The sequence below is a fragment of the Aphanomyces astaci genome (assembly GCF_000520075.1).
Source record: "Aphanomyces astaci strain APO3 unplaced genomic scaffold supercont1.7, whole genome shotgun sequence".
NCBI lineage: Eukaryota > Oomycota > Saprolegniomycetes > Saprolegniales > Verrucalvaceae > Aphanomyces > Aphanomyces astaci.
The window spans coordinates 245,708-257,596 of record NW_009798270.1 but is presented as its reverse complement, the minus strand read 5'-3'; the positions used below and the strand labels follow the sequence as shown (position 1 = coordinate 257,596).

The 11,889-nt window shown below is 51.7% G+C and overlaps 4 protein-coding genes across 7 annotated transcripts; 3 read left to right on the top strand and 1 right to left on the bottom strand.

Moving 5' to 3' along the window:
- The first annotated feature begins 65 nt into the window (after positions 1–65).
- Positions 66–769, top strand: H257_04037 (RdgB/HAM1 family non-canonical purine NTP pyrophosphatase). Its single transcript, XM_009828399.1, has one exon. It carries the CDS (start codon positions 93–95, stop codon positions 666–668), a length of 576 nt encoding a protein of 191 aa, XP_009826701.1. The 5' UTR covers positions 66–92; the 3' UTR covers positions 669–769.
- Positions 770–1,335: 566 nt separating this feature from the next.
- On the top strand, positions 1,336–5,122 carry H257_04036 (hypothetical protein; the record flags this gene model as incomplete). Its single annotated transcript, XM_009828398.1, has 12 exons — positions 1,336–1,575; positions 1,629–1,871; positions 1,929–2,132; positions 2,179–2,265; positions 2,314–2,397; positions 2,454–2,708; positions 2,768–3,445; positions 3,497–3,757; positions 3,817–4,515; positions 4,569–4,625; positions 4,682–4,879; positions 4,933–5,122. 12 exons carry the CDS (start codon positions 1,336–1,338, stop codon positions 5,074–5,076), a joined length of 3,150 nt encoding a protein of 1,049 aa, XP_009826700.1. The 3' UTR covers positions 5,077–5,122.
- A 1,416-nt stretch (positions 5,123–6,538) lies between these two features.
- On the bottom strand, positions 6,539–7,301 carry H257_04035 (hypothetical protein). Its single transcript, XM_009828397.1, has one exon. The coding sequence runs from the start codon at positions 7,192–7,194 to the stop codon at positions 6,610–6,612; it is 585 nt and encodes a 194-aa protein (XP_009826699.1). The 5' UTR covers positions 7,195–7,301; the 3' UTR covers positions 6,539–6,609.
- A 1,076-nt stretch (positions 7,302–8,377) lies between these two features.
- On the top strand, positions 8,378–11,858 carry H257_04034 (hypothetical protein; the record flags this gene model as incomplete). 4 transcript variants are annotated; one of them, XM_009828393.1, is made up of 7 exons in its annotated part: positions 8,378–9,149; positions 9,690–10,233; positions 10,555–10,722; positions 10,819–11,097; positions 11,161–11,449; positions 11,498–11,581; positions 11,638–11,858. In XM_009828393.1, 7 exons carry the CDS (start codon positions 8,378–8,380, stop codon positions 11,773–11,775), a joined length of 2,274 nt encoding a protein of 757 aa, XP_009826695.1. In that variant the 3' UTR covers positions 11,776–11,858. The 4 variants fall into 4 exon arrangements, with proteins under 4 accessions (XP_009826695.1, XP_009826698.1, XP_009826697.1 ...); XM_009828396.1 differs by having other exon boundaries at positions 11,161–11,581; XM_009828395.1 differs by having other exon boundaries at positions 10,819–11,449.
- Between the last annotated feature and the right edge of the window lie 31 nt (positions 11,859–11,889).

Sequence of the window (11,889 nt, the reverse complement as noted above, 5' to 3'; positions counted from 1 at the left end):
GCTCCAGAAAGGACATGCAATAAATATCCGGATATATATTCCGGATAAGCGTAGATGGTCGTGTTTTCTTGTCATCCACTGCCGAGTACATCATGGCGAAGCGCGTGGTGACGTTCGTGACTGGAAACAAGAAGAAGCTCGAAGAAGTGGTGGCGATCCTGGGCAGTGACTTCCCCTTTGAGGTGCGCAACGTGTCCTTGGATCTCCCTGAGCTGCAAGGCGATCCCGAGTACGTGTCGGCGGAGAAGTGCCGCCTGGCCGCGGCTCAAGTGAATGGACCGGTGTTGGTCGAAGACACATCGCTTTGCTTCAACGCGCTTGGAGGCCTTCCCGGTGTGTACATCAAATGGTTCTTGGAGAAGACTGGCCACGTGGGTTTGAACAACTTGCTGGCAGCGTACACTGACAAGTCCGCGTATGCACAGTGCATCTTTGCATTCCAGGACTTCGATCAAGGCCAACCGTTGAACGACCCCATCCTCTTTGTGGGTCGCACCCACGGCAAGATCGTTCCGGCGCGGGGTAGCACCGACTTTGGCTGGGATGCCGTGTTCCAGCCGGACGGGTTCGACCAAACGTTTGGGGAATTGGACAAGGCGGTGAAAAACACCATCTCGCACCGCTATCGAAGCCTCGAAAAGCTTCGCGAGCACGCAACCAAGCAATGAATTGACCTTTAAACCATCGTGAAATGGAAATGCCTTTCCTTCAAACGGACATACCGACGATGTATACTCATTAATGACTTCCAGTAACGTTAACTACGTCGGTACAGATGAGGTAGGTATTCGTATGAGATGATGTATATAGTCCATGAGTCCAGGGGCAAGAAGGTCATTTTCACACATCAGTGAAAGCGCAGCGTTCGCATTGTGCGCTTTAGATCTACATCATTCAATTTACTGCGCTGCTGTTGTTTGTACCTTGTCTGGTGACTGCCACGGTGTGCGTCGTGTGTGATTTGTTGATGTTATCTCACAGTACTGTAATGTATTATGTACTCCTAGTACTACGTAGTACCAATTTCAGAGTAGTACTTCCGTAGCTAGTACTAGTACTACGTAGTACATACCACTTGGTAACTTACACTGTGTACTGTCAGATTGCGAATCCAACACAAACCGATTGTAATGCACACATGTTTTGCGTCCACAGTGTCGCCACTGATAGCCCCATCAATGGCCACCCCTTTGAGTTGCCCCTGTCAACAATATGTCGGTCTTTGGAGCCTTAACGATCGAAGGTGGTGAGACAAGTGGACTGTCAAGATCGTCACTCCAGACGGATGAAACCGACAAATATCTATGTGAAACCGGCATATGTGCTTTCAATTGGATGGAACCGATTGCGGTCATTGGACGCGTCCACGCGCTGGACGACAAGAGTGGCGGCGATCACACCGTGGGGCTGGGTGTGTGTGAATCCACTGTCACGTGGATCCATCACGCCGAAGAAAAGCAGTTTGTGCTCAACCACATCGTCGACGCTTCCGAGTCTCCGTCCTGTGTCGTGGGCGGGGACATGATCGCAGCCGCGGCTGCCGGCATCAACACTGCCGTGTTGGCCATTGGACAGGTGGGGGCTTCGTCCTCATTCCCAATGGCGTCGTTAATGCGGTCGTGTTGTAGCAAGGCTCGGGCAAGTCCACCACTCTCTTTGACCCTGATGGGTTGATCGCGTACGTAACCAAGGGACTGCTCAACGAGCAATGCACTGTGAGCCTCAGTCTCGTCGAAGTCTACGGCGATGTCGCCACCGACGTGCTGCATGGCAAACCACATGCCTTTCGGCCTCAATTCCATCGATTGATCGGAGGCTACGGCCCGGACGTCACGCGCATCGAGCTTACAGACGCAACTATGCTGAAGCAGGCACGTCAATGACGAGAATGCTTCTATGGTGCAGCTTTGAAAAGCGCGAACTACTAGGTGTTGCGGTTAGCCGTTCGCGCCATGGCCATCGATGCAATTGCGTCCAACAAAACAACGACCAAGTCTAGTCGCGTTGTGACGTTGCACGTGGTCTCGATGGGCGGCGCATGCTGGTCACGGGTGGACTTTGTGGACATTGCAGCCTCCGCCAACACCCGCAGCCCCCTCGGGGCGTCAGACGTGGGGTTCCGACTTGAGCAGGTGCTTGTTTGTGTTGAGACGGTCTATTAAGAACTGGACTTCGTAGGGACCGACGACCTTTGCCGAGTGCGTGAAGCTCTTGGCGGACGATCTGCCATTGGACAAAGTTCCGTTGCAAGCGTCGTCGTCGTTGGTACGAAATCCCCGTAACATATGTTGACGCACAAGCTTCCTGTCACAGGTGACGATGCTGAGCCACACACTTGGCGGGCGATGCAAGACGTTTGTGATTGCGCATGTCATCCAATCTGCCCTTCACAACGAAGTTCGTACAGTGAGAATGGTCTTACCACCCAACATACTGATGGGGGACGTCGGTAGGAGAACCTCGTAACACTTCGACTCGCCATGTTGCTCCGAGGCATAAACAATCCAGTGGCGCCCAATGCATTGGGCCCGACCGCAATCGTCACACAGCTTGAAGGTGACTTGCAAGGACTGCGAGATCACTTGGAGCAGGTGAAGCGACAATTGAATCGCGAGTCCAAGTCATTGCACCACGACAGCCTCGAGCTGGACCACCAGCACACACGTGCAACCATCAAGAACCTCGAATCCCTCGTCCATACCTTTCAGGTACATTTATTCCCATCTAGGGAGACATAACTTTGGCCATGACTTGGTTGTGCACGTAGAAACCCGCCCTGGAACGAACTGACGACTGGCTCAAGTTCAAACGACGCGTCGACAACGACGAAACGAAACTGGGCACAAAGGTTCTGGCGTGGGATCGCACGGTGCATCATATTCACCTGGTCCGGCTACACGACGACCGCCTCTTCAGCGGTATGATTGGATACCACGTGGCCGCCTCCGACAGCAAGATGAGTCGGGACAAGGGCGCCGACGTCGTTCTCTTCGGAGGGGGCGCTGGGGCTGCCAGTTGCGAGCTACAAGTACCGGAACCAGGAACCGTTGAATTCATGGTGGCCATGCCTGGGACGACATGCTTGATCAATGGGCTGCCACTTACTGTGGGGGCAGCACCGCGCCCGCTAGCTCATGGGGATACTCTAACTTGCGGGCGTCGCAACGTCTTTCGCGTCGTCAACCCCAACGCGCCAAGCCAAGAGGATGACCATGATAACCAGCACGTCCGAAGTAACAGCCGGAAAGACTGGCTAGATCGCGGGGCTGTCCTTCAGTCGTACCGGCATCCACTAGCGGCTGGTTTGACCCACGAAGACGCCCAGCGCCGCTGCCACGTTGCCCTAGCGTCCATCCTCGAGAGAATTGCCTCCATCCGTACCATGTTTGCGCAGAGCGTGGTGGATCTAGACGACGAATCGGATGTGCATGATGTGATTCTTCAGGTAGTCGCGTCAATGTTGTTGTTTTCGTTGCATCATTGGACGTTGATATAGCGAGGCGCCGCCCCTCCGCCCAAATACATGGCCACCCACGTCCGCCCCGAAACCATTCGGCGGTTATCCGCGGCGGCCATCGCGGAAATGAACGTGTTGGAGTCACGAATCTACTCTCGAAATACGATGAAACTCCTGGATGCAGTTGACGAGTTTGATGCAATGTGCCACGAGATGGACACCCCCTTGACTGTGCATGCAGTCCCCATGGTCAACCACGCTGTGACCACAAACGACGACGATCCCCTGGATCGGATGCAGGTACACTGTTCGTCTTGAACCAACATTCCACGGTGAAGACAATAATGTGAGCTTGACAGCTGTCGACGGACGTTTGGGTCGTGCTGGAAAACCCGTCGAATGGTCGGGAGCGGTTGATTCTACGCCCGGCCGAGTTTGAACTTCGACTCGCGGTTTTACGCACGCTGTTCCACATTCAACCTCCCATTGCTGGGACCAATCATGGAGCCTCCCCTTCATCCCCCCAGATGCCCCCAAGTGGAGGGGGCAGTGCCGATGGGAACCCCCTGCAGCTGGCGTCGTGCGAAGAGCGCATTGGCGTGGCCAGGGTTCACTTGGGCAAGTTGGCCTACTACTTTGATGTAGAGGACGCGTTGCCGATTGTGTCGGACGCGGGCCAAGTGGTGGGGCATTTGATGGTTCAAATCCAGCCCCACGTGGCGCAAAACGACAAGAGAACGACTCACCGGAAGGACGTCGTCAAGTATGTGCACCGTGTAAATCATGACGTGGACAAAGAGGAAGAGCTACGGGAGGCGATTGGCATGGGTGTGACCGTGGCGTACCGCGTGAATGTGCGGGGGGCCCGGGGGCTTCCCCCTCAACTCACCAGCAACGTCTTTGTCGAGTACGTGTTCTTTGAAGATAGCACGGCACACGCGACAGCTCCAAGTGTGTGCAAGTCAAGACACCCTGTCATTGAGCAAGCGTTCATGCATCCAGTGCATGTCACCGAAGAGTTTTGCCAGTACGTGGCGACAGGAGCACTCGAGTTTCAGGTATTTGGGGAGTGTGTATTGCATGGAGATGAACCTTAGAGCAACGTCACCAGGTATTTGGCTATCGCGGCGAGCACGTGGTGACAGGCCCCCAGAAGAAACGAGACGAGGTATGTAAGGTGAAATATAAATCTAAGTTGGCTAAGGTCTGTTGTGTGATTATTAGATGTACTGGATGGAAATGGAAGCCAAGTCGATGCAGTCAGTGGCCAAGAGCTTGCAGGAGAAGGTTCGATCACTCGAAGCGAAACTTCACCAACAAGACGTCGAGCTCCGCATTGAACGACGTAAAACCAACACCATTCAAGCGATTCCGATCGACGGCGACGAAAGCTACCAGCATGTGCCTCAAGAGGTTGTGGAGGTTCGTCCAAAACAATTTCCACGGAGGGGGGGTGATGCTCCTCCACGGAATAGGATAAATCAAATGGACAAGAGGTTGAGGCTAAGGACGTGGACGATATGGCGTGGCGAAGGCGGCGACAATTTGACGTGAAAGTCGTTGGGGCGTTGGCCAAGGGGCTCAACGACATTCGGTCTGGCGTGTGTCTTGTCATGTGATATCATGTGATACAGTACTGAAAGGCTGAATAAACTACAGTATGGGTTGATTACTACTTCAAGTACATAGTACTAGTACTAGCTCGTACTGTAACAGTGCCGTGTTGGACTACACAGTACAGTATCATTCCATGACAAGAATCACATGTGTGATCGCAACGACAGACGACAGTGGCTTTCATCGTAACATATTACAGAACGTTGGCAGCAACTCCATGGAGTCGACCGTCATCAAATGCAATCAACTGTTGCATGCACGGTGCGTGAAATACTACATTGCTACTATGTATACGTATAGTAGTAGTACTGACGTAGACAAACCTGAGTTTCAAACTTTGGATTTGGGTAGTTATCTTTCCGTTTCAAAATCTCCATTTCATGCTCGGGGCAAGTTGTACCGATCACTTTATTCACAAAGGACGGCTCGTTGGGTACAACTATGTAGGTAACCTGTCGCAGTCAGCACTTCCAAACACTGTCATTCATCTCCATTGGACATTCCAACCTTCCTCGGCGCTATACAATTGTTCGTGTTTCAAGTGCGGTTCATCTAGATGGCCAAATTAGCATGGACACGAGCGCTGAAGGAATGGCTCCGGTTACAGTACTGTTCTTTTGACGATAAACGTTACTTGAAGTCAGACTCAATTCATCGCAAGTGCACATGGTACAACTGGGATGGTGATGTCAAGCTTTCCATCACGACAAAGCGTCCGCAGAAATGCACTTGATCCTACCCGGATTGGGTTGTTTTGATTTCCACTGCATTTGACTTGACTATAATATAATACAAACAAGTGAAATGATTTGCGTAAGCAACAGTGGTTGCAGGAAATTCGTCGTGTATTGTGTGGATTCGATACGAATCTCGCCGCCAAATCGAATCACGAATCGACGCTATTGGCTAATCCATTTTTGAGTGGATTTGATTGGCTCTTGCATTCAATATTGTTCGACACACCACGCGAATTTGGAAGTTTATAGCGAATAAATACTATATATATCGTCACATTTTATGAACGTTTGAAAACGACGTGCCCATTGAATGAATGGACCACTCGAACATGGTCCCTAGCCCCCAATTTCAAGTTCAAGTGTAAGAGCAACAAGTCGATGATAACAGCCGAGTGACTGGGGAGCCAGCCCCTCGGAAGTACATAAAAATGTGTTTTTCTCGCGGTTAGTAAAGTGAGTTGAAGCTGAAACCAAGTGGCCCCATGCATCTGAGCCAAATTTTGACGCAAACGAGTGATGCAGAACGCGTCGCGCTGCCATGATTTCATATGATCGTCGTGCGTTCGTCAAGTGTGTGGGGTATACAACCGGCCGGCTGTCGTCGCCCGCCGAGCCACTGACAGCTCCAGGTCCAGTATAAGTTTAGAATTCACACCGACGACGACGGCACACTGTAGCAAAGCTCATTCCGATGTGGCCAACGCAGATACTACAAGTATGCGACACATACAAGACGACACCTGGGAGTACGATTGATTGCAACAAGACAACCTATGGATAAATAACTACAGCGATATTCTACGTTTCAAACATTTCCATGAAATAATCCAGAGATTCCCCCAACGAAGGCAGCGCGTCCACTTGGCACGGCGACGGGCTCGCGTCCATCATAGCCAACAGCTTGAAGCAGTCTTGTGTCGAGAATGCCAACGGCTCCAAATCATCCGGCTCGTCCGCCTTGGTCAATTCGCTTGGCTCTTCGGGGGAAAGGGTCGCCGCCTTTTTCCGGTGGAGGGCTTTCTTCGTCGACCGGTGCTTTGCTTTCTTCCTCTTGACCGCCTTGTCGGTGGGTCGTTCAATATAGTTTGGTCGTCGGCCGTCCTCTGACTCGAACGAGATCTTCCGCCGGCGACTTAGCCCTCGGTCCCACCGCGCCAACTTCTCCTTGTACTTTTGAGCGTGGGTTTGGGTCTGTCGGACGTTACGCGTCCGGACGTGGGCGGCAATCACCTTCCACGGCCCCAACGGGAACAGCTTTGTGGCGGCGAGGAAACGTTCGTGCTCGCTACGAGTCCACGGCCCTTCGCCTTCATTCATGTGCGACATCGATGTCGCAATGTTGGGAGATGATGCCGACGCAGTGGCCACAGGGGATGTAGCCATGGCGGGGGGAATTCCAAAGTGACAAGTATCTTCGTTGTATTAGTTGCGTTGTTGATTGGAACAAATCGTTGAAGTTTGGCAACCAACGTTTTCAGACCGACCAAACCAGCTGGCGTGGACTACACTGTAGCACCAGGTGCACCTGTGCCCCTAACTGTAAAGTTAACACGAAACCAGCACAACGCAACTGCACATTGCACTTTACCGAGTCCCACCAACGAGATACAGTAAGTACGTACGTAGTCGTCGAGTTGTGTGTTCGCCTTCGTCGATAGCAAGGACTAGCAACTTCTTCCAAAGCGGCGGCCCTGAATATACTCACTAGTTATCCTAGGAATCGACTTCAACTTGACACCAATCTGAAAGGGAATAACGTGTTCACGACGACCACATGCGTCATGTGATGGTCTTCATTTTTACGACCAAATCGTTTCGTGGGCACCACCTGGGGCCAGTAAAAGTGGTCAGTTTGTTCGGCGGGCTCGAATTTGTTCCATGGTCAGTTAGCCCTTGTGATTATGCCACTCTGCATAAACAACGTGGCATACCTCCCCAGAGAATCTTTCCACCCGCCTTGAGCTTCGCTCCGCCGGTATGTAAAACAACACTTTGGTTGTCGTCACCAACGATCGGGCCTCGCACAAGGCCAATTCAAGTGCGTGCGTTCGTCCTGTAGCGACTTAAAATCGTCGTACAGTAAGTGCAGAGCGTGTAATTCTCAAGGTGACTGACCAATCATTTTCTTATGAACATACTGATTTCACAAGCGAGCGAGCCCAGCTTTTCCCTCCACGCTCCTTCCAAGCGATAGACGACGTGAAATTGGCTGTCTGCCGTTTTGAATGGATGGTTCCCCGCCCTTTGTAGCTACAGTAATTTGCACCACTAAAGTAGGACCCCAATCTCAACTTCATGTCGGTGGCCCTCTCCCCCTCAGCCTGTCTAGCGCATGTCAGAACACGGTGCTATACAACTACGGTAGTTACATCGCTTGTAAACGTACTTCATGGAACGTTGACTTGATGTCGCTGTCTTGCAATTTGCTTGTTGGGTTTCAACATTCTACAGTATTCCAAAATGACGTGGCACCACGCGGTGTATATTCGAAAAACACGAAGTTTCGGTTGCCGTTACGATGTGACTTCGAACTTCGTGTTTTATACTACTTAGCACTAATTCGTATATGCTCGACGAGCCACGTGAGGCGCAGTACCCGTCGTCGTCGGTTGTCCATCGCTTCCCATACCAGCGTCCGCCTTCCCCGAGTCCGCTCCTTCATCGAGTCCGAGACGTCACCAAGCACCGCCACTCGGACGATCTCGACGACACCACCAGCAGCATCATCATGGGCACGAAAGGGTTCGAAGCCATGGACATCGAGAGCTCCAACGGCCTTGCGTCCAAGGCCGCCAAAGCTCTGTCGCCAGCCCGAACACGCATGGGAGCCCTCGTCGTGGCCCTCATTCTTGGTGTGCTCTTCGTCGTGTTGGTCGTGAGTTTTGCACAAACGTCGAGCATTCGCGTGGATTCGGACCTGCCGGCGTCCGTGGCCGCGCTCATGAACGTGAACGCGTTGCCGTGCTCGGACTTTTACGAGTTTGCGTGCGGCGGGTGGCTGGCCAACACATCGCTTCCGCCCGACCGCCCGTCGTTCTCGCGGTCATTCTCCGGCATTCAAGATGCCAACGACGACTTGTTTCGCACGATCCTCGCTGAAAAGTGGCCGCTCGTGTCCGATTTGTACGACTCGTGCATGAACACGAGTGTGCTCGACGCACTTGGCGCGGCCCCCCTTGGTCCAGATCTCAATGCGATTCGAAGCACCAAGTCCAAACACGAGTTGCTCGCGCTGGTCGGCGCATTGTCCATGAAAAGCGGAATGAACTTCTTGTTCCCGGCGTACATTGACGTGGACGAGCAGCGTGGACACAAAATGGTACTGCATGTTGAACAAGGTAGGGCAGTCAGTTCTGTATATTGATGCTATTGCTTGTGGAAAGAGTTATGACCCTCTCCATTTCTTGATATTGTGTGCTTTGCAGAAAAATTTCGACGTTTGCGTCAATTTGACAATAGCGTTGGACCCTATTTCAGCTTGTTCAAGCTATTTGATACATGATATAATAGATTTTGCACAATGATGATATAATAGATTTTGCACAAAACTCAATCAACTCTTTGGATTGGCAGAAATTTGAAAGCATATTATTTGATTGGCTTAGGCGGTTCTTTACTGTTAATTATTAGGGCTTGTTCCTAGTCGATATATTTAGCAAATGAAAAAGTGGTTCCAAATACTTTTTACCTCTTTTTCTGCGATTTTTCACGCAGCTCACTATACCAAAAGTAGAAAAAAAGTCGTCTTTTTCTAATTCGTGAAAAACAAGAAAGATGTAAATCGATCTTGATTGGCTCATGCTGTTGCTGAAAACTTAAGCTGCTGGCGGCTTGGATTTGACAATGTTGACTTCGACATGTGATGACGACACCCTCAGGCGGGATCACATTGCCTGATCGCGAGGATTACGTCAACACGACGCGGTTCACCAAGCTCGACGCTCCGTATCGATCGATGATCACGTCATTGATGACGTTAGCCGGGTGGTCGGACGACACCGTTGCAGATACTGTCGTCTCGTTTGAGACCGTCGTGGCCCAAGCCATGCTGCCAAAGGCGGCGCTCCGCGACCCGAACGCCACGTACAACCCGACGACCAACATCTCTGGCACGTACCCCAGCATGTACGTGGCGCTCCGTGGCGCGAACATTTCTCTGGATGACACGACGCGCGTCATCGTGGTCACCCCCGCCTTCTTCCGCGCCGCCGAGACGTTGCTGAGGCAATCATCGTTGCAAGCATTGCAATCAGTCGTCGCGTTTCAGTTCGTGCTGGCGTCGAGCGGGGGGCTCGCGGCGTCGTTTCGGAATGCCACGTTTGCTTTCTTTGGCCAAACCATCTACGGACTCCAGACGATGCGGCCTCGGAGTCAGCAATGCACAGACAAGGTCAACCACCATCTCGGTGAACTCATGGCTCGGTATGAACATCACTCAACTAGGCACACTTATTCTGTCCTTTTCGGTGACTTGTTGGTCTGATGCTAGTTGTACTCCACGAGTAGTCCTCAAATGTCTTGTTGGACTGATTAGTACTCAATGAGTACTCCTGTACGAATGAGTACTACTACTAATGAGTAACTACTGATATATATTGAGTACTCATTCACGAATGTGCGGTGTTTTTTTTCTTTTGCATTAGGGACTGGTTACTGTAGTACTCAATGAGTACTACTACTAATATGAATACCGATCATCGTGAGTACTCATGCACGAATGTGCGGTCTGTTTTTTTGCGTTAGGTACTACATCCAGAGAAAGTTCCACCCCGAGTCGTTGGAGAGTATCCAAGACTTGGTGGACGACATCCGCAGTACATTTCGCAGTCGACTAGAAAGAAACCATTGGATGGACGACAGCACTCGCGCCACAGCCGTGTCGAAATTGGACGCCATGACACAACTCTTGGGGTATGAACAGTACATTGTCGTTGAAGGGCATCGTGGAGATATCATTTTAGCCAACAAGAAATCTGAGGCACTTCTGATGGCCATGGATGTTTGTAGGTACCCCACGACCCGAGACGACTACCCCGTGGTACTCACTCGCAGCGATTACTTTGGCAATATCCAAACGCTAACGCAATTGAACCACATGCGCGCTGTCACATTGCTGCACACGGAGGTGGACAAGACCAGGTGGAGCATGCCCGCGCACGCTGTCAACGCGTATTACAACCCGACGTTCAACCAGATTGTGTTTCCAGCGGGCATTTTGCAGCCGCCCTTCTTTGATGTGGATGCGGATGCAGCGATGAACTACGGCGCCATTGGCATGGTCATTGGGTACCACCCCCTTTCTTATCACATATGAAGTTGCAAGGAGGGGGGGTTCAATGCATAGAGTAGACACGAAATCACCCACGGGTTCGACGACCAGGGCCGCAATTTTAACGGCGACGGGCTGTTGCAACCGTGGTGGAGCGACAGCACGGCCGCGCAATTCCAAGACAAGGCCAAGTGCATCGTCGACCAATATGCAAACATGCCAGTGTACGGCCACAAGGCGACGCTGCTGGGCATGGTCAACGGTCAGCTGACGTTGGGCGAAACGATCGCCGACGTGGGGGGCCTCGCGGTGGCGTTCCAGGCGTATGCTGTCCGCATGAAAAAGGCGGCGGTGAATGGCAAGACCTATGTGCGTCACAGCAACTGATCGACACCTGCATCTCATGAACGGTAGTAGACATCGAGCGACACATTGGACCAGCTGTTCTTTTTGAGTTTTGCCCAGGCATGGTGCCAAAAGAGTACCGACCAGCACCTTCAGGTACACGTAATAGTAAGCGATGGCGTGACTTGTTGGGATGACAGACACGTGATCAGGTATCGCTGGATGACGTCCACCCCCCGGCCAAGCAGCGAGTCCATGGCGCCGTCATGAACAACGACGACTTTGCTCGGGTATTCAACTGTCCTGTTAACGCTCCATTGAATCCCGTCAAGAAATGCCGAATCTGGTAGCAGCAGCAGCTAGGGATTCACAGGAATATAATACTTCGAAGTAATAACGAGAATATGCATGGAATGCGCAATGCGAACGACAAAAATATTCGCCAAAACCAGAAGTACTCGATA